This window comes from Rana temporaria, chromosome 2, assembly GCF_905171775.1.
Source record: "Rana temporaria chromosome 2, aRanTem1.1, whole genome shotgun sequence".
In the NCBI taxonomy this organism is placed as follows: Eukaryota; Metazoa; Chordata; class Amphibia; order Anura; family Ranidae; genus Rana; species Rana temporaria.
The window spans coordinates 39,790,414-39,812,131 of record NC_053490.1 but is presented as its reverse complement, the minus strand read 5'-3'; the positions used below and the strand labels follow the sequence as shown (position 1 = coordinate 39,812,131).

At 43.6% G+C, this 21,718-nt stretch overlaps 1 protein-coding gene across 10 annotated transcripts in view; it reads left to right on the top strand.

The window, feature by feature from the left end:
* Positions 1-21,718, top strand: part of GRM5 (glutamate metabotropic receptor 5) — a 491,177-nt gene that overhangs the window by 199,227 nt on the left and 270,232 nt on the right. For all 10 annotated transcript variants that reach the window (XM_040340112.1, XM_040340106.1, XM_040340110.1 and 7 more), the window contains exon 3: positions 1,564-1,813. In XM_040340112.1, coding sequence (XP_040196046.1) covers positions 1,564-1,813 — 250 coding nt within the window. The remainder of the gene's footprint in view (positions 1-1,563; positions 1,814-21,718) is intronic.

Genomic DNA, 21,718 nt, shown 5'->3' with positions numbered 1-21,718 from the left:
TAAAACATATCCAATAAAAATGTCTTAAAAAAATTCTGTCCAAAATGTATTCTGCTACATGTTTTTGGTAAAAAAAATCCCAATAAGTGTATATTGATTGGTTATAATGATTGTTTTGCGTGCAAGTTATATCATCTACAAAAGATGATATATACAGTATACTGGATTTTTTTTATTTTTTTATGCTAATGCTATATTGTGTACTGCTTTTTACTAAAGATCTTTTATTCTTCCCCTTGCTTTGCAGGGAGAAGAAACAGAGAGATTGTTCCCTCTGTACAGAGCCCTGTGTTGTCAACACAGGGCTCTGGGCTGTGATTGGACGCAGCCGATCAGCAGGTCCTTGCCATGATTCAATGGCCAGGACCTGCTGACAAACTCCCGCTGTGTACAATCACAGTGGCGGCGTACCAGTATGCCGCTGACCCTGTACAGGCCTGCCTGTGCGCAGTACATTGAGGTTGAGTGGTCCAGAACTGAATATATATATATATATAGGATGGGAGAGACTGTAGAGAAGTCCTAGAGGCAAGCATCGGAACAGGTGACAAGGAATCTAGAGAGCAGGAGGTCTGGGGGAGAAACAAAAAGGATGGTTTGGGTGATATTTTGAGGTTGGTGATGTAGCTCACGGCATTTACTTAAAGGGTCACTAAAGGATTTTTTTTTTTTTTAGCTAAATAGCTTCCTTTACCTTACTGCAGTCCTGGTTTCATGTCCTCATTGTTCGTTTTTGCTTTGATGTTGCTGTAATTCTCCTCTGTTCTGGACACTTCCTGGTTGTCTGTTTCCTGATCAGCACAGTACTGGGAGATTTCTCACTGTGGTGACTAATCAAGGAGGTGTGATTACTGTTTGTAAAACGAAACTGGATTGGTGCTGAGGGGTTTTAGACAAAGCATCACTGCCCTCTATTGGCTCTTCTGGCTCTGTACACCAGAGAACCAGGAAACAACAGCAAAAACAAAACTAAACTGTAGGTACATTATATGATTGTTTTTTATCTATTTTTAATCATTTTTAAAAGGAATCAGTTAACCATTATGTCTCTATACCCTGTAAACAGTCATTTCAGCAAAAAAATGTTTTCCTTTTCCTTTAGTGACCCTTAAGGGCTCTTTCACACGGATCGGATCTGTATTGATCCGCTCCATTAGCCCGTTTGGCTCAGCAGGGATTCCTCCGTTAATCCCCACTGAGCTGTCGGCGGACAGGACGGTCCCCGCACACAGTGCAGAGACCGCCCTGTCTCTCCTCCGCTCTCCCCTATGGTGAATCGGATGAATACGGACCGTCGGTCCGTATTCATCCGATCCGATCCGTCAGGCGGAAGAAAAATAGTTTTTTCTTCCGTCTGAAAAACCGGATCCTGACGGAGGCGGGTGATTACGGACGTTAGCTGATTCTCCATCCGCTAACGGCCGTGATCCCATAGGGAACCATTGTAAGTTCGTAAACGGACTTATGAAATGCGGACCGTTCGTCCGCTGGTGTGAAAGGGCACTTAATGTTAGGGCTAGTAATGAAACAGAATTACTCAATTGTTATTTTATTTTCCTCTAGGTAACTATGGGGAAAGAGGGATGGAAGCATTTAAAGACATGTCAGCCAAGGATGGAGTCTGCATTGCTCATTCGTACAAGATCTACAGTAATGCCGGGGAGCAGAACTTTGACAAGCTGTTGAAGAAACTACGGAGTCACCTTCCGAAAGCCAGGGTCGTTGTCTGTTTTTGCGAAGGAATGACAGTGCGAGGACTTCTAATGGCAATGAGACGTCAGGGGATGGTTGGGGAGTTCCTTCTTCTTGGCAGGTAGGTCCTTTCCCTATATACCTTTTAGTGTTTAATATAGTGTAACTAAAGGAGAGAGTAGAAAGCACAGCCAAATGCTGACCAGGGGGCCCAGAAAAAACACTCCTATCCTTCATTTTCCTTCTTTGTGCTCATGTTAAATTCTTTATAAGCCATTTATTTTTTAATTTTAGATTTATGGTCTATTGCACAAAATCAATATTCTATTCTTCTGTCAAGTAGACATTACAGAAGATGCAGCAGTACACTTCCTTCTGCTTTTCACTTTCTCTATATAAACTTGGCTTAGCAGCTGTGAGGCCTCGTACACACGACAGAGGAACTCGACGTGCCAAACACATCGAGTTCCTCGTCGAGTTCAGGGATGAAGCCGCCGAGGAGCTCGGCGGGCCGCCTTCTCCCATAGAACAACGAGAAAATAGAGAACATGTTCTCTATTTTCTCGACGAGTTCCTCGGCGGCTCCATCGGGCCAAAAGTGTACAGACGACAGAGTTTCTCGGCAGAATCCGGCTCTGACCGAGTTTCTCGCCGAATTCTGCCGAGAAACTCTGTCGTGTGTACGAGGCCTGAGTGTCATGCTAGTATGTGCTAGATTCCGCCATATACATTCCCTTTCCTCCATTTTTCACTTTGTTAAAGAAGCAAGGCCTTAGCCAATAACAAACTATGCATTTGCTCGTTCAAGCTACTAATTAAACTCAGGTCAGTAACAAGTCAGACTAACAAGGTGCCCCCTAACGGGTTCCCTGAAAAAAAGGAGGTAGCTCTGATACCCTTTTGGTGTTTTGTCAGCAGTCAGCCTTTTCACCCAGCAGCAATCTCCCACAACAAAGAGAGCGAAAGCTCTGAGCGTCAATCAGCTCACATATAGCAGGGTTCTTCAAAAAGTTTTTCACTACTTTCAACTAAGTTATATATTGTGTGGAAACTTTTTAAAGACCCCTCGTATAAAGGTCTATGCACAGCTGAGACTAACAATGAGGTTTAGCTAAGGTTTGAACCTAACAATAGAGGCTTTATCCTACCCAAAGCGCTACAAAGTCTCCAGGTTCCAGGCAGAACTTTTTTAAGATTTTGAGAAAAAAAACAGCTTGCCATACAAATGAAAGGCCGTATGTGGCTAAGCCCTTATACACATTGTAACGATACACTCCACACCCTGCTTGAGTGCTTTCGCCATATACCGCTTCCTCCCAGTCTGAATATAGATATCAGATATTCCAACCGCTGACAACCACAGAACAAGGCAATACTCGTTTGGTTGCTCACCATGAACTGTTTATTAGAACAAGAATACAGTCTTATATACACTGGAGGAGGTTCCCCCCTCCTGCTCCAATTACTCTAACAATACGCCTGTAACCAGAAACATAAATTAACATGAGCTAATTAACTAATCCCTTAAGCCCCTTTCACACTGGGGCGGTGCGTGCATCGGCAGTAAATCGCTTTACCATCAATTTTGCAGCGCTATTGAGACACTAGCGCCCGAAAAAGGGTTAAAACCACCCGCAAAGCTCTGCTTCATCAGCGCTTTGCCGGCAGTATAGCCGCGGTGCCCATTGCTACTTTACAGCTCCAGGACTTTTTTTGCCGTCCTGCTAGCGCACCGCTCCAGTGTGGAAGCCCTCGGGCTTTTACATTGGAGAGACAGCAGTGGCTCTTTCAGGGCGCTTTGCAGGTGCTATTTATAGTGCCTGCAAAGCGCCTCAGTGTGAAAGTGGTCTTAAAGCAGCCAATGTGACTCTGTGCCCACCTGGCCATTGTTGTGATTAATCAGGATTACACTACAGGTCAGACTTGTTGTTACCGAGCTTCACACAGTAGATTATACATTATCATAAGTATAAACACAGAAAACCTTCTCACAATAGCAGGAGCTGCAGGAGAAGAAGACCCATCTCCTACATTGTACAGAGGCCAATGTGATCAGCTCTTTCAATTTAACATGTTGAGTTCAGAATCAAACAAACCAAGAATAATCTTTATATATATCCTGGGAGATATTGTGGATAAATATTACTTTCCCATTTTAGGTAATGCAAGCCATATTTTCTCAGTCACCCTGTGCCCCTAACGGACACATGGTAACTTAGACATAGGAGGTGCATGGGGAGCTGAAACAAGGGTTTCCCAACCTTTCCAAGGGATTCTGGGTTCCACGGGCCCTCCGTCACACACATCAATTTATTCTTTGATTTGCATCCATAAAATACATTGGAGATGCATTTATAGGTACATTCTGATGCAAAGAAGCATTAGCTTTTACAAGAGCACAGACGTGTACAACCATTCACTTGTAATATTTGTTTTCTCAAAATCCTAAAAAGTTCTGTCTGGGTCCTGGAGCCCAGAGCCTTTGTAGAGCTTTGTGTGGGAAAAAGCCTCCATAAGTCCAAGAGAGAGAAAGAGCCCTGTGCATCAATCAGCTCACATACAGTATATAAATGTCCATTCACAGCTAAAACTAATAATGAGGTCTGGCTACCAGGTAAGATGCAGACCTAACAATGGAGGCTCTATCCTACCCAAAGCTATTTAAAGGCTCCAGGACCCAGAATGCTTTAAAATTTGGAGAAAACGTCAATTATTCTTTGATTTGCATTCAAGAAAAATATGTTGGACATGCAATCATAGGTAAATGCTGATGTAAAGAAGCATAAGGCCCCATTCACAACTGAGCATAGCGTTTTCAGGCAGAACATTTTACGGCGTTTTTACAACAATTTTGCAGTGTTTTTTCCGGGATTTTGTACAGGTCAAAAGGTCACCGATGTAAAAAGCAGAAAAACACCCAAATCTGCCAGAACTTGTTTGAGCTTCAGGCGTTTTGGAGCTTCTGGCTTCAGGCATTTTGGAGTGGAGATGGGAACCATATCCATAGAGACTAATAGATTGTTTTCCCCTACAGCGTTTTGTAGCTTGAGGCTTCAAGCTACAAAACGCCCAGGTGTGAATGGGGTCTTAGCGTTTACAAGAGCATGGACGTGTACAACCATTCACTTGTATGGCAAAATTTTTTTTTCTCAGAATCCTAAAAAGTTCTGCTCTGGGTTCTGGAGCCCAGGGACTTTGAAGAGCTCTGTGTGGGAAAAAAGCTTCTATAGGTCCAAGAGAGAGAGAGAGTCCAGAGTGTCAATCAGCTCACATATATAATGGTCCATGCACAGCTAAGACTAAGGCACCAGATCAGTCCATCCGATGAGAATGGTCCGACGGACCGTTTTCATCGGTTCACCGCTGAAGCAGACTGATGGTCTGATGTGCGTACATACCATCGTTTCCAAAACAGATCGGGTCAGAACGCGGTGACGTAAAACACACAACGTGCTGAAAAAAACGAAGTTTAATGCTTCCAAGCGTGTGTCGACTTGATTCAGAGCATGCGCGGGTTTGGAACCAATGCTTTTGCGTACTAACCATTGGTTTTGACCTATCGGTTAGACGTCCATCGGTTCAATTTTAAAGCAAGTTCTCTGTTTTTGGACCGAAGGACAACTGACCGATGGGGCGTACACATGGTCAGTTTGGACCGATGAAACTGAACTTCAGTCCGTTTTCATCGGTTTGGACTGATCGTGTGTACTCGGCCTTTTAATGAGATCTAGCTGCCAGGTAAGATGTGGACCTAACAATGGAGGCTCTATCCTACCCAAAGAAATACAAAACCTCCAGGCTTCAGGACTCAGAACAGAACTTTTTAAGATTTTGAGAAAACAAAAGGCTTGCCATACAAATGAATGGATGTAAGCGACCATGTTCTTGTAAACGTAAATTTCTCTTGGATTTGTATTCAGAAAAGATGTTGGATGCTGATGCAAAGAAGCATAAGGCCCCGTACACACGATAGAATCCATCCGCAGATAAATCCCAGCAAATGAGTTTCTGCGGATAGATCCTATGGTGTGTACACGCCAGCGGATCTGTTTCCGCGGAGAAATCTCCTCTGGGATGGATTCCAGCAGATCGGATATTTGCTGTGATGCACAACAAATCCATCTGCTGGAATCCATTCCAACGGATGGATCCGCTCGTCTGTACAGACTTACCGGATCCATTCGTCCAAAGGGATTCCCCGCACGCGTCGTAATGATTTGACGCATGCGTGGAATTCCTTATATGACAGCGTCGCGCCCGTCGCCGCGTCATAATAGCGGCGACGGCGCGACACGTCATCGGCAGAGGATTTCCGCGCGGATTTCAATGCGATGGTGTGTACACTCCATCGCATCGAAATCTGCGGAAATCTTTGAGAGGATTTATCCGTGGAAACGGTCCGCTGGACCGTATCCGCGGATAAATTCTCTCGTGTGTATGGGGCCTTAGTGTTTACAAGAAACGCTCTACAATCAACAAAGTTCACTCTGGAACCGATCTCCATCGATACCACAAAAAATATCATTGGTGCTTTGCGGAACAGCACATCGCCCAATGATATCATCCCCACCAAACTGCTGAAGGAATGTGCCGACATCCTGGCACCACCCATCACACAGCTTATAAACCAGTCATTTAAGGAAGGCACAGTGCCATCCCTGTTGAAAGAGGGCACAATCCAGCCCATCTTGAAAAAACCTAACCTGGATCCCAAGGACCCAACTCACCGCCGTCCCATAACAGGCCTAAATGTTCTCTCCAAGATAATGGAGAAAGTAGTGGTACAACAGCTGCAACAGCATCTAGATACCCACAATCTACTGGATCCATTACAATCAGGCTTCCGTCCCGGACACGGGACAGAAACGGCCTTACTCAAAATATGGGACGATGCCCTCGAGGCCGCAGACGAAGGAGAATCTTGTCTCCTGGTTCTGCTGGACCTAAGCGCAGCCTTTTACACGGTAGACCACAAACTGTTACTGATGCGACTAGCCAAGGTAGCAGAAGTCGCAGAAGGTGATTTACCATGGTTTTCTTCCTTTCTTGAAAACCGATCACAAACAGTTAAATTGGGTTGTTTCACGTCGGAAAAGTGCACGGTGTCATGTGGAGTCCCCCAAGGATCCCCCCTGTCACCGGTGCTTTTCAACATCTATCTTCGCCCTCTCTTTGATATTATCAGTAGCCAAGAACTACTCTATCACTCTTATGCAGACGATACGCAACTGTATTTTCGCATCTGCAACAAAAAGGATCATCATCTCAGTTTAGAGAAATGTCTCTCTTTGATAGAAAACTGGATGACTAAGAGTTATCTTAAACTCAACAGTTCAAAAACAGAACTCCTTATGTTTCACGCCAGCCGAAAGAGTCAACTGGCAACAACCTGGACACCCCCGCCCATTCTGGGCCAAATCATCACCCCTAGCTCCAAAGTCAAAAGTCTCGGGGTCATCTTCGACACCTTCATGACAATGGACGCACAAATAGGGTCAGTAGTCAGCGGAGCGCACCATCTGTTGCACCTACTACGCAGACTTATTCCATTTATCCCCAAAGAAGACGTAGCAGTCGTGGTGGGAACAATCGTGAATTCCAGACTGGACTATGCTAACGCCCTGTACCTCGGACTCCCAAAGTACCAAATCTCCCGTCTGCAAGTCGTTCAGAATACGGCCGCCAGACTGGTGACTGGGAAAAAAAAATGGGAATCAATCTCACCTTCGTTGAGAACCCTTCACTGGCTGCCAGTAAAAGACAGAATTGCATTTAAAGCACTCTGCCTGACACATAAGTGCATCCATGGGAAGGCTCCGCAATATCTTTGCGACAAGATAGAACCTCACAATTCAAATCGCGTTCTGCGATCCACCGACCAAAATCTGGTCAGGGTACCAAAAACCAAATACAAGTCCAAAGGAGAAAGAAGGTTTGCTTTTCAGGGTCCTAGACTATGGAACGCTTTACCAACCAGCATTCGGTTGGAGGAAAACCATCTGACTTTCAGAAGACGGATCAAAACTCTGCTCTTTTGATGTCATGAGACACGAACAACTAGCGCCCAGAAGCGATTCAGTTCGCATGCGCCGGGCTTTATAAGTTTTTCATTCATTCATTCATTCACAAGAGCAGGGGCGTGTACAACCATTCACTTGTATGGGAAATGTTTGTTTTCTCAGAATCCTAAAAAGTTCTGTTCTGAGTTCTGGAGCCCAGAGACTTTTGGATGTAATAAAGCCTTCTTAGGTCCACATCTTACCCGGTAGCCAGAACATGCCTGTGTATGTTCTATGTGCATTAACATTTTTTTTTTTTATAGCTGCAGCATTTAATGTAGAGAGATTGCAGAATGTAACATTCCCCACTGCACATGCTTTCGCAATGGAAAATCACCAGAACCTTCCAGAGTTTATGGGTAAACCTTTGTCCCACACACACACCTACACTCAAAAATAATCTCCTGACGCAGAGAAAGGGGGGAGTGGATCACACGTTACTGATCAGAATGTCTATACCTTAGAGTTCTTCTCTTTCTCAAAAGACCCCCACAGGTGATACTAAAAATGAACTTCCATCCTCCCTAAACGAATCAACAACCAGAATTGCAGTGATGCTCGATTTAATTAGAGAAAATTAGATTAGCCTGAAAGAAGTTAAATTGCCTTTCAGCACATGAAGTGAATCCTTCGCCCATTACACTAATTATGTCAGTCAGCAACGTACCAACTTAGATTCTTATACAGCTGTTCATTTCTTGGGAAATGCAAAGTACTTAAAGAGACTCTCCAGTCAAAAGAAAAAGGTTTTCAAGATGACAAATAATCAATTTTGCTGTTCAGTTAGTGCCTGGATGTACAATTTGTACCTACTTACTGTACTATAGCTACACTACTGTATTACATATACAAATTTGTAGGTTCTTCCTCTGGTCACTTCCTAAGCCTCGTACACACGATCAGTCCATCCGATGAGAATGATCTGAAGGACCGTTGTCATCGGTTAACCGATGAAGTTGACTAAATAACCTATGGGGCCCACACACGATCGGTTTTGACCGATGAAAACGGTCCATCAGACCGTTGTCCTCTGTTTAACCTATCGTGTGTACGAGGCCTTACTCAACGACTACTGACCTAAATCCGTTGTTTTAAAGCCAATACTTTTCTTTTAGATAGTGTAGGGAAGGGTCATTTCGTTTTTTTTCCTGCTTGTGTCCCGCTTGGTATCCTTTTACTGGAGACACAGTAGGAAGTACAAGAACATCTCTCCAAAGCAAAAGGCTATCCCTTCTTGAAACTTTTATCCATTGGAATATTAATCTTCGGCTCTTCCAACAACCCAAAAATTTTGGATTTTTAATCATGTTATATACAAGACACAATGGTCACCAAGAGAAATAATGAGGTTGAATCCCTCGCGACCAAGGAGCAACGAGACGGTGGAGTGTGGGCCCTGAGTTTTGTTGGGTTGGGTGTCATTCTTTCAAGAGAACCTCTTTAAACTGATTACTTTCATGTGTATGTAAAAATAATATTAATAAGTTAATGATTTTTTAAAACTTTTGGTAGTCATATCTGTGGGCCTATTCTAAAGTGCTAACATGATGATAGGTTAGCTATAGATAGCAATATAAATATATAATATAATATTTTAAAAAAAAGTACTTTGATGATACTCTTTCTCCATCTTGATATCTTGGCATTGCTTGAGTATAGGCTAGCTTTAAAGGGATAGGATGACAACACTATATGACACTACCATGACTGCAAGTAGGAGGGACAGACTGCTGATTTGATTTGGTTTCAATCATCTTTGTCACGTCGTCCACAGTGCTAGCATCCATCCCCATCCAGTTTTCAATAAAAGCTTGATAATGCTCTCAAGACACTCTAATCTGACAGTCAACTCACAAATCAGAAATAGATCCAATGAACACCCAGTATTGTTCATGTTTATAAAATTTCAAGTAAAGTATTCAGAATAGAATATGTAGTCATGGACTTTGTGTGGACATCTTGAAGAGAGACTAAGTACCATACAAAACAACTGTATTATGTACTACTAAAAATCTATTACACAACAATAAAAATTACTCTCCACATAGGGGTTCACAACATGCAAAGATTCCGATTATGGTTCACACAAGAACTCGATGTGTTTTAGGAATCCTTCTTCAGGAGAACATGTGATAGAATCTAGGAGGTACAGTTACATGCATTAAGTATCACATTTCCCAATTGCAAAGCTACATTGTAATATATGGATAAATACATAATATAAAGTAACAGTACACTGGAACCCACTCCTAATCTTTATTATCAGCAAGTAGGTTTGTTGTTCATAGAGGTGCAAATGAGTGAGCGAAGGTGAAGCCACTGCCTCTCAGGTGGAAAATTCAGGTACATTCAGTAAACTGCCAATTATATATATATATATATATATATATATATATATATATATCATTTTTTATATATTATACATGGGCTTACTAATCATGACCAAGTAACAAACAAAGAAAAAAAGGGGATACCATAAGCAACACCACCAAATATAAAGGGCCTACCTTAAAATAAAAGAACCAACTTAACAATGGGGAGCCATCCAAATCCAGAAGATTAGGAGTGGGTTCCAGTGTACTGGTATGTTATATTATGTACAGCGGCCCTCAAAAATTCCCACTTGCCTGCTCGCATTTTGCGAGTAGATTTTGAGGGCTGGCGAGCGTGGTCTGCCTGGGAGCGAGCGGGTTGTATGGCAGTCCTTATCGCAGGGCTCGGAGGGGAAGAGAGGAGAGCAGGAGGCCGGATCATCAGAGTGCGAGGAACATCACTAGCGGTTTTCATCTCAATAGCAGAGTGTTCCCCGCACTTGCTGTCACACACAGCCCCGCCCCCTGGTCCCGGGACTTTGCTAGACAGATCACCTGGGACGAGTGATGTGTATCAAAGTTCCCTGGCCAGGGGATGGGGCTATATGTGACGCTGAGCGGCGGGAACACACTGCTTTTTAAATGAAAGTTGTTCCAGTGATGTCGCTCGGCGCTCTGTTCATCTGGTCGGCAATCCTCTTCCTCTCCTCTGTTCCCCTGCATGGTGGGCACATGGAGGCAGCATGATGGACACATGGAGGCAGCATGATGGATACAGGGAGGCTGTGTTGGTGGACATGGGGAGGCTGCGTTGGTGGACACGGGCAGGCTGCGTTGGTGGGCACAGGTGAGGCTGCATTGATGGGCACAGGTGAGGCTGCATTGATGGTTGTTAAATGTTTTATGCAGAATTAATTTCTAAAAATAAATATTGAGTTTAATTTCATGAGATCATTTATAGGGTGTGTTTAGGGGCAGAATTAGAAACGGGGCGGAGTAGGGGTTGGGTGGGGCAACTTGTAGCGAGTAACCCTTGAGGCCTGGCTAGTAACTCAGGACTTGAAATTTTGAGCCCTGATGTACAGTATTTATTCATATATTACAATGCAATGCATTTCTATTGTGGGTGGGGACCCGTCTATGGTATGGCGTGCCATTTTGGTGTGGTCCACTTGTTGACTCTCAGGATCAATGTAAGGATGGATATTCTGCAGTCATATTTTGTACTCCTCCCCAAAGGGGGGTAGTGCAGCTGCGTCTATCAAGTAACAGAATTTGAACCAAAGACACTGTGTTCTGTTTGGATGTTTTACTTTTGCCTCCAACGACTGTCGTCAACCCACCTTTATTGGTATTTATTGTTATTTACTGGACTGGACTTTATAATAAAGGGCTGCTATCACCATTAAACGCCACTCTTGTGTGGACTAAGTGTGTTTGAGGTGATACAAGTGGTAAGGGTGGATATAGCCTATTGTAAGTAGTGGCAGGCTCCCTTTAAACCCTAGCAATGAACTCTTCTTATTTGCTCCCTTTTGGTCTGTTAAACAATTGTAAGTGTTTTTTTAAATCTGTTTGTGAAGTACGAAAATATACAGTACTTGTTGATCCTACCATAAAGACATTGGGCCAGATTCACAGAGATCGGCGTATCTCTGTGCGGGCGTAGCGCATCTCATATGCGCTACGCCGACGTAACATAGAGAGGCGAGTACAGTATTCACAAAGCACTTGCTCCCTAAGTTACGGCGCCGTAGCGTAAATGGGCCGGCGTAAGCCCGCCTAATTCAAATTAGGCTGGTAGTGGGCGTGTTGTATTGAAATGAATCGTGACCCCATGTAAATGAAGCGCCGAACTAACGGCGCATGTACGCGCATGCTCAGAATCACGTTGAATTTACGCCCTAAGATACGACGGCTCAATGGCAACGACGTGAACATAACCTACGCCCAGCCCCATTCACGTACCACTTACGTAAACGACGTAAAATCAGACGGCTGTTCCGTCGTCCATACCTTAGCATTGGCTGCGCCTCATATAGCAGGGGTGACTTTACGCCGGACGTAAGCCCTGCGTAAACGGCGTAGCTAAATCCGACGGGCGCAAGTACGTTCGTGAATCGGCGTATCTAGGTCATTTGCATATTCGATGTGTAAATCTACGAAAGCACCCCTTACGGCCAGCGTAAATATGCACCCAAGATACGATGGCGTAGGAGACTTACGTCGGTCGTATCTTGGCAAATTTCAGGTGTATCTCAGTTCCTGAATACGCGTATAAATACGACGGCGCACATTTGGACTTACGACGGCGTATCTGGAGATACGTCGTCGTAAGTCCTTTGTGAATCCGGCCCATTGAGCTTACAAGTTTACAAACTGTATTACGTTATGGCGATAAGTGAGGCGTATTCTGTAGTCCTAATACACTTCCTGTCCAAGGGTCATCTTAGGGTTGGCAGTATATTACTGGCATGACCACCAACTAAAACATGAATTAGTAAAATAAATGCAGCCACCATTTCTAAGGCCTAGTAAGCTGTATTTGATTTTTTTCTTGGATTTAAATACTTTAAGCAGCTAGGACAGACAGACAGATTCTTTAAAACCTGAGATCCTGAAAGATTTGTGTGCACGTTGTACCCATCAGAAGGTGGTTGGCTTGAGTTACCGTTCACTCGTGTATAAAACAAATCTACTGGTAATGGATTTAAACAGTGCCAATGTTTACTGTAATCCTGGGAATCGAGCCGCCAGACCATGATAGAGTATTCTGTGTTGCCATCTTTTATCTTGAAGCCTATTCTAGACTATTGTGCAATTTATACTCTATTTTAGTTTTGTGCCGCTGCATTTATAACAGCCATAACTTAACAAGACAATTACAAGAAATACAATTGTTTCTGGGCTGCAGAAAATCACTTTCAACGTTGCACGGTTCAATGTTTAAAGAAGAACCATGCTAAGTACTTGTTGTATTTAAAATGAGAGAATAACAGCGTAACCATTTGAGCAAAACTACAGCTGAGCTGTTTCTATAAAAGAGTAAAAAAATCATGGAAGGCCTCATTCACATGGGCTGTTTGGCTTATAATTCCATAATTTTCAGGCACATTTTGGAGGCTCAAGTGCAGTGTCCAGCCCCATTGCCAGCAGCCTGTCAAAATCCATGACATGCAGAAATATGTGGTGGCTGGATACTGTACTGAGCAGTACTCTGCTTAGGGCCAATTGCATTCAGGGACGTATGCCTGGAATGCTGCACACCACACCTGCACCTCCGAGAGGTCCAAACGCGCCAGAATTTGGCATAATTTGGCATACACAGGTCACTGTGCATGTAGACTATATCTGAACTCCAAGCAGATATAAAATACACCGTTTTGTGTTCATTAAAACTGAATTCCAGGAATTTAGTTACTTGTAGAACCATGAGTTGCCTGACACCTCGTAGACTTATTTCTATTATTCATATCTGACAGGATTATCGTGCTCCAGGAAGCTCTGGCACGGCTCACTGTGGTCTCTAGAGCAGAGTCGCTGGAACTGCCCGCCCCTCTCCTCCTTCTGGCCATTCACAGAAGCCTTTGTATTATGTGAACTCATTCACAAAATACAAAAGCTTCTGTGAATGGGCAGTGAAGGGGCGAGGAGGGCATAGCTGCTATGTTTGATTCTCTCCTTCCACATACTCCGGGAGTGCAAAAAAAAACTGTTACATATATGTAATAGAGATAAGTCCCGGGGGTGACATGCACCTCATTGGACTTAACTTATAGTATCCTTGCACATTTTGCAAAGTTGCTGAATTCCTGAGAAATCTAAGGAATTAAAACATGTGTCAGGATTCAACAAGTGTGTGCTTTATGTACAGAGGCATAAGCTAACCTCCTTGGGAGAGCGCTTCCCAAGAAGGGGGTTAGCTCTTGCAGGGAGGACCTGAGACAGCTGCAGAGGGACCCCAGAAGACCAGGATCGGGGTCACTTTGTGCAAAACGAACTGCACAGTGGAGGTAAGTATGACATGTTTGTTATTTAAAAAAATAAAAATATATACCTTTACAACCCCTTTAAGGACAGGCTTGCTTTTAGCATTTAACACCTCCTTTGCATTGAAAATCAGTTTTCTTAAGACTGCAGATGGAAGCGAGACGAGTACACAGTGCCCACTCTGTGCCAGTCATCTACCCAGCAGCTTGGAGATTACACTAATCCTCTCCCCTGACCTATTGGGCTGCAATTAACTTTTAATTAACAAAAAAGACTAACAGCAGAAAAAGACTAATTGGTCAATCGAGTCTTGCCTTATTTTATTTTCTGAGAATAGACCCAAGTTAATCCCAAGCATGTTTAAAATGTTAGCTCACCTATACAGAATTATTTTTTATGGTGAATTAATACTTGTTTTTCAGATATACTCTATATACTACTATTTCCCCCAAAATAGGCCTGAGTCTTATATTAATGTTGTCAATTTTTGGGGTAGGTCTAACCATATAATGTGCTGTCTTCTCTCCCCCTCTCCCTCCCTGCCTGTCAGGAATCCCTAGTGTAAACCGAGTTAAGATTCTTGAAAAATCCTATAATCCACTCTATTACTATAGTATATAATTATGTACAATGTGTGTGTTTCTGTAATATAATTGTGCCAAATACCTTCCTCATAGCGCCGCTCGGCGCTTCCGTGATCCTCCAGACTCTCTTTTCACACTCTGAGCACTGCAGAGGGGAGGAGGGTAGGGTGACCACGTGTCCCGGATTGCCAGGGACAGTCCCGCATTTTTCAGGTCTGTCCCGGGCACCTTCATGCCAGGACAATACAGTGTCCCGGAATGAAACTGACACAGCCACCCCCCGAGCTAATCTGATGCCCCCAAAAAAGGCCGCCCCATCACTGCTTTACTCACTGACAGTACTTGTCCTGGCCGGGAATGCCTGGAGGAGCACAATCTCCACCCCCTGTTTGTGATTGGACACAAGAGGCGGGATTTATGATTTCTCCAATCACTGTGCTGTGATTCGTTATAGCACAAGCTGATTTTTGGGAAGGGGGAATGACCCTGAATTGTAGTTTGGAAATGTGGTCACCCTAGAGAGAGGCAAGATCCCCTATTTTGAATATTTCATAAGAACAATAATAAAAGCATTTTTTTTTTAAGTCACTTATGCTTATCACTACATTCATCAATTTATTGTTTTATTTCACACGTTATTTTTGGGTTGCGCATTTTTAATCACTTTATTTTTATTTTTTTAATAAGTTTGCTTTGCTTTATTTTAAGAATATTTTTCACATACAGTACAAATTACATAGAAAAAGTCCTAACAAAACATCCTAATTACCAAGCCCCCCCCCCCCCCCCCCGATAAGATCCGCTATTTTTACTTATTACAATCACTTCCGTTTCTATCATGGCTACGCAATACAGAAATGTTGGCTTACTGAAAAGTATGTCCATGTACAGCATAGAATGCGCTCAATACTTGGTTGTGGCTCTTGACAATACCCCACAGATTCTCTATGGGGTTTAGGTCACGAGTTAGGATGAGTTTGCTGGTCTAGCACAGTGATACCACGATCATTAACAGTGGCGACCTTTCCATTAGGGGTGAACAGGCGAACCTCCCTATTCATACATCCGGCCCCTGATCTACATGCATGGTTCCGGATGCATGGCCCCCCCCCCCCCCTCAAAAAATAAATAAAAAACGCCACTGATCATTAAACCAGGTATTGGTACTTTTGGAAGTGTGGGCAGGTGCCAAGTCCTGTTGGAAAATGAAATCAGAATCTCCACAAAGCTGGTCAGGGAATCATGAAGTGCTCTAGAATTTCTTGGTAAACGGCTGCGCTGACTTGAAGATTCCACAATAGTGTGTAACGCATCTACCGTATTTATCGGCGTATACCGCACACTTTTTTGCCCTGAAAATCAGGGCAAAATCGTGAGTGCGCGATATACGCCGATACCCGCTTCCCGCGCTGTGTTTGAACCACTGCGCTGGCATATACCGAGCGCAGTACACTCGGGTATAGTCGGGCAAGCTCGGCTCCTCTCGCGGTCACATCCTGTGCGTCCTTTACGCGAGAGGAGCCGAGCCTGCCCGACTATACCCGAGTGTACTGCGCTCGGTATATGTCGGCGCAGTGGTTCAAACACAGCGCGGGAAGCAGGGATCGAGCGGGGAGGACACCACGATGGCCGCAGAAGGACGCCGGACCGGACGAGGCCGCCGATGGACGACGGGCAGGACGCGATGGACAACGGGCAAGACACCGATGAGGGGCATCCAAACTGTAAGTATTTTTTTTTCCAGGAATTTTCCTTCAAGTTCGGGGGTGCGCGCTATACACCGGGGCGCATTATAGCAAGATAAATACGGTATATAAAATATATGAATTTCACTTTTTGAATAGAATTACTGAAATAAATTAACTTTTTGATATTCTAATTTTATGAGCTGCACCTGTGTAAATATAGACTGTGTGTGTGTGTATATATATATATATATATATATATATATATATATATATATATATATATATATTTTTTTTTTTTTTTTTTTTTTTTTTTATTTCAACATTTCTGTACATTTGTAGCAAAAAATAAAAAGCCAGTGGTTAAATACCACCAAAAGAAAGCTCTATTTGTGTGAATTTTTTTTTATAAGTTTTATCCCCTTCATGATACAGTGTTGCCCGGGTCATGAAGGGGGTAAAACCTTCCAGAGGTCAGGGGGTTTATGAACGTTTCTGTGCCCTGAGATCAGTTTTAAGGAACAAATTGTCTTTTACAATTAGACCCAACACCCTTGGTATAGCTGGAACCTGCAGAGCCAGGGATTTCTTCCATGCCTCATTTTTTTCCTGAATGCTCATGGCAACATTACTGGCACCCTTGAGGCTTGCAGGGCAGTGACACTTATGCTTTTCATACAGAATACCGCCTCTGTGTCCCGCTTTCTAGTTACCATATGGCTAGCCCAGCTGGGAAAATGTCACTTCCGTGTTTTTAGAACAAATGATCAATTCTGATTAGCGGTTCCAGATTGAAGCAGCCCTTGTGTATACGACTTGCCTTGAAAAGCCTTTGTGGTCGCGTTCTTCCAATTGTGTGTTATGTGGCAGTGAACATAGGGCTTCAGAACCAGAAGAAAGGGGACAAATCCTCACAATTACAGTCATTTGAACAAAGCTCTTATTTCTCTTTGCAAAACACCATTATGAGACTACTTGTAAAATAGTTATTTTTATTCATTACCACCTCTCCAAGCTGAAAAGATTTTTTTTTTTTTAAGCTGCTCTGAGCTGCCAGAAATTTCCTTTGTTCTCAAGGCCTTCTAAAGCTGAGTTCTGTCCGGGATTGACAAAGCGAAAGGAGCCGTAGAGTAATCACTGTGGGCCTCCTTCTGGAAAGCATCTTTATGACCCACTTTACATTTCAGGTCAAGATGTGTCATAACACCCATCAATAAATATGAAGAGTCCAGGGCACTCCTTACAGCTATGAGACCGATCATAGGAAGGCGCAGCGGTGAAATAGTGGAGCCAAAGCCTACGTACAGTCCAAGATATCACCAGCGAACCATGGTCAGATGAAGGACAGGTGGGACACTTTAATGTGCATTGCAAGACCTCTTCCTCAGGCAGCAATGCCCGTAGCCTGAGGAAGAGGCCCTTAGCAGCCTTGAAAGATCACTGCTTTGGTTGGTGACATTAAAGTGTCCTGTCTGTGACACTAACCCTTTTTCTGCTTGAGTCATTCTTGTGTTATTTTACTCACATGTTTAAAACATATTTTACGCCTAAAGATTACCTAAAACCCACCCAAACAGCAGGGCTGGGACAGAAGGTGGCAGGGAGGGGCAGTTTCTCTGGGTACAGTGAAGCAAAGGGGCAAAAAATGGATGCAGGGTGCAATAGATGCCCATTCTATGGCATGTATTAATAGTAGGGGGGAGGGGAGAGGAATTCTGCATCCTTGCCCTGGGCGCTGGGTGACCCTGCTCCGTTACTGCCAAACAGTATATATTCTCTGAAAGTACACACCCTGGAGAATAAAATTGTGTTAGTGGTAGTGCTTGTGATAGTTCAAAAGCACAACATTTCAGTAAGGCCCCATTCACACCTCAGCATTTTGTAGCTTGAAGCCTAAGGCCCCGTACAGACGAGCGGATCTGTCCGATGAAAACGGTCCGCGGACCGTTTTCATCGGACATGTCCGCTGGGATCATTTGGTCTGATGGCTGTACACACCATCAGACCAAATTTCCCGCGGACAGACGACGCGGTGACAACGCGGTGACGTGGCGGCGACGATGATGCGGCGACGTGCGCGAACCCGGAAGTTCAATGCTTCCACGCATGCGTCGAATTACTTCGACGTCATGCGCGGGTTCTCGGGCCAGCGGACATGTCCGATGAGTCATACTGACCATCGGACATGTCCGGCGGACATGGTTTCAGCGGACATGTTTCTTAGCATGCTAAGAAACATTTGTCCGCTGGAAACCTGTCCGGTCGGCCGGAAAATTGTCCGGTCGGCCCTACACACGACCGAACATGTCCGCGGAAACAGGTCCGCCGGACCAGTTTCAGCGGACATGTTCGTTCGTGTGTACGAGGCCTAAAGCTCCAAAATGCTGGAGGAGAAAAAAAAATCAACTATTCACTATTCTCGTGACGCCTGAAGCTCAAAAAAGTTCTGGAGCTTTTTTAGTAGCTCAATTCGGGCAGATTTGGTCATTTTTCTGCTTTTTACATTGGTGATCTTTTGACTTGTACAAAAATGTGGCAAAAACGCACAACTTTCTGCCTGAAAACGAAACACTCAGGTGTGAATGCAGCCTAAGAAAAACTAAATACACTAAAGTAAATTTTAAGGCACACAAATGCAATATATTAAGCATGTTTTGGTAAAATATAAAATATGAGGTTGTGCTGAGTAAATAGATACCCAACATGTCAAGCTTTAAAATTGCCTAATATTAAAAAAAAGCCTTTATTTCATTTGTAAATAACTCCAATACTTTTTAGCTTCAGTATCAGTCTTTTAATGTTTTCACACAAGATTACCACAACTCTTCTCCAAACTCCACAGATTGCCGTGTATGAGGCGACGTAGCGGTAAGGTGATTCGCGCAGGCGAGCAAACCTGCAGCAGTATACCTGCGGCGGCTGGCCGGCAAATGGTTAAAACGGTTAAATGATGCTCAATCCCAAAGTGTGCCTAAGGGTCCCAAAGTGTGCCAAGAAAATATCCCCCACACCATTACACCACCAGCAGCCTGAACCGTTGATACAAGACAGGATGGATCCATGCTTTCATGTTGTTTGCGCCCAATTCTGACCCGACAATCTGAATGTCGCAGCTGAAATAGAGACTCATCAGACCAGGCATTTATTAGGTACATCTAATTTCGGAATACTCAGGGCCACCATGTTTTTTAATATGCGTAATTCTGCATGCCTTGGTTGTAACAAGTGGTTGTTTGAGTTACTGTTGCCTTTCTATCATCTCAAGTCAGTCGGCCAATTCTCCTCTGGCCTCTGACATCAACAAGGCATTTTTGTCCACGCAACTGCCACTCACAGGATATTTTCTCTTTTTTGGACCATTCTCTGTAAACCCGAGAAATGGTTGTATGTAAAAATTCCAGCAGTTTTTGAAAGCTGCGTACAGACGATCGGCCATTCCGACAACAAAACCGTGGATAAATTTATGACGGATGTTGGCTCAAATTTGTCTTGCACACACACGGTCACACAAATGTTGTCGGAAATTCTGAACGTCAAGAAATCGGTGACGTACAACACGTACGACGGCACAAGAAAAGGGTAGTTCAATACCAGTCGTGTTAGTAGAAGTTTGGTGAGAGACGATTTGCGCTTTTCAGCCTTGTGTTTTTCATTCCGTTACAGCGTGAAGAATGTGCTATCTCCATTAGTTTTACCAGACCGAGCGCTACCATCTCGTACTTGATTTAGAGCATGTGTGGAATTTTGTGCGTCAGAATTATCCACACACGATCGGATTTACAAGGGATTTAGTTGTCGGAAAATTTGAGAACCAGCTCTCAATTTTTTTGGGGTGGAAATTCCGACAACAAATGTCCGATGGGGCGGGGCCTACACACGGTCAAAATTTCCGACAACATCAAACATTTGTTGTCAGAAATTCAGAGCGTGTGTCCGCGGCAAAATACTCAGACCAGCCTGTCTGGTACCAACAACCATGCCACGTTTTAAGTCAATCTCCTTTCTTCCCTATTCTGATGCTTGGTTTGAACATCAGAAAGTCATCCTCACCACGTCTAGATGCCTAAATGCATTGGCTTTCACCCATGTGATTGGCTGATTAGAAATTTGAGCTACCAAACAATTAAACAGGTTTATCTAATAAAGTGGCTGGTGAGTGTATATCTTCTCCTCACTTCCAGTTAGTTTACCAGAACAGGGGGAGTGAGATACTGATTGGGGGGGGGGGGGGGGGGGGCTTATATGGTAACACTACCACATTGTGGCAATTGAAGACCTATAATCGTACTAAAGTTATGTGAATTATTACCAAAAAAAGAAGTCAAGGTGCCCAAGTCAAGTGCAATTCCCTCAGTAGAGAAAGACATTCGATTTTATTGGCAAAATTGTATTCTGTACAACTGATGAAGTGACCACAAGTCTGACAAGTCTTATGTCTGTGGGATGCCAAACTCATCTTAGATGGGTTTGTATTGACCTTTCACAAGCACCTCTATCCCAGTCTACTTTGTGCCCTAATGGCGTTAATCTCCCGCATGCAGGGTGTCCAAGGCTTGATAACTTCTTGTCCCGTTTGGCTGAAATATAGTATGTGTTCTGGGGATCACATTAGAAAATAACATTAATCCTCTTGCACAACTGCAATCTAAATGAGAATCTAAATTGAAATGGCCTTTCATTAAATATAGCTACTGGCATGTGAAATTAGTATAACCCTGACTTACTGTAACAATAATTCTACCCAATATATTACTGTAGTGTGCACAGTTTTCATTTCATTGTTCGCTTGCTGCTAAACTTATACCGAAACACACATCACAATGTATGGGGAGGTGATAAAGAGAAAGTATAGCCAAATGTTTTTTTTTCTTAAAGTTTTTACTTTCTATTTGTCCTGGTCACCATTGTCACCAAATCTGAAAGCGAGGGGAAAACAAATTTTAGCACAAGAGGGGAAGTTACGGTAAATGAAGAAACCTGTTTCAGTAACAACTGTCTAGACTCTAGGGCAACCTTTCTTATGTGGCGTACACACGATCGGACATTCCGACAACATGTCCGTAGGTCAAGTGGATTTTTTTTTTTCGACAGAATGTTGGCTCAAACTTGTCTTGCACACACACGGTCACACAAATGTTGTCGGAAATTCCAATCACCAAGAACACGGTGACGTACAACACTACGAAGGCACTATAAAAGGGAAGTTCAATACCAAGTGCGCCACCCTTTGAGCTCCTTCTGCTAATCTCGTGTTAGTAGAAGTTTGGTGAGAGACGATTTGCGCTTATATGTCATCTGCTGCTGTTCCCGATCTCTCAGGCCTCGTACACACGACCAAGGAACTCGGCGGGCGAAACACATCGTTTTCCTCGTCGAGTTCTTGTTAGGCTTGTCGA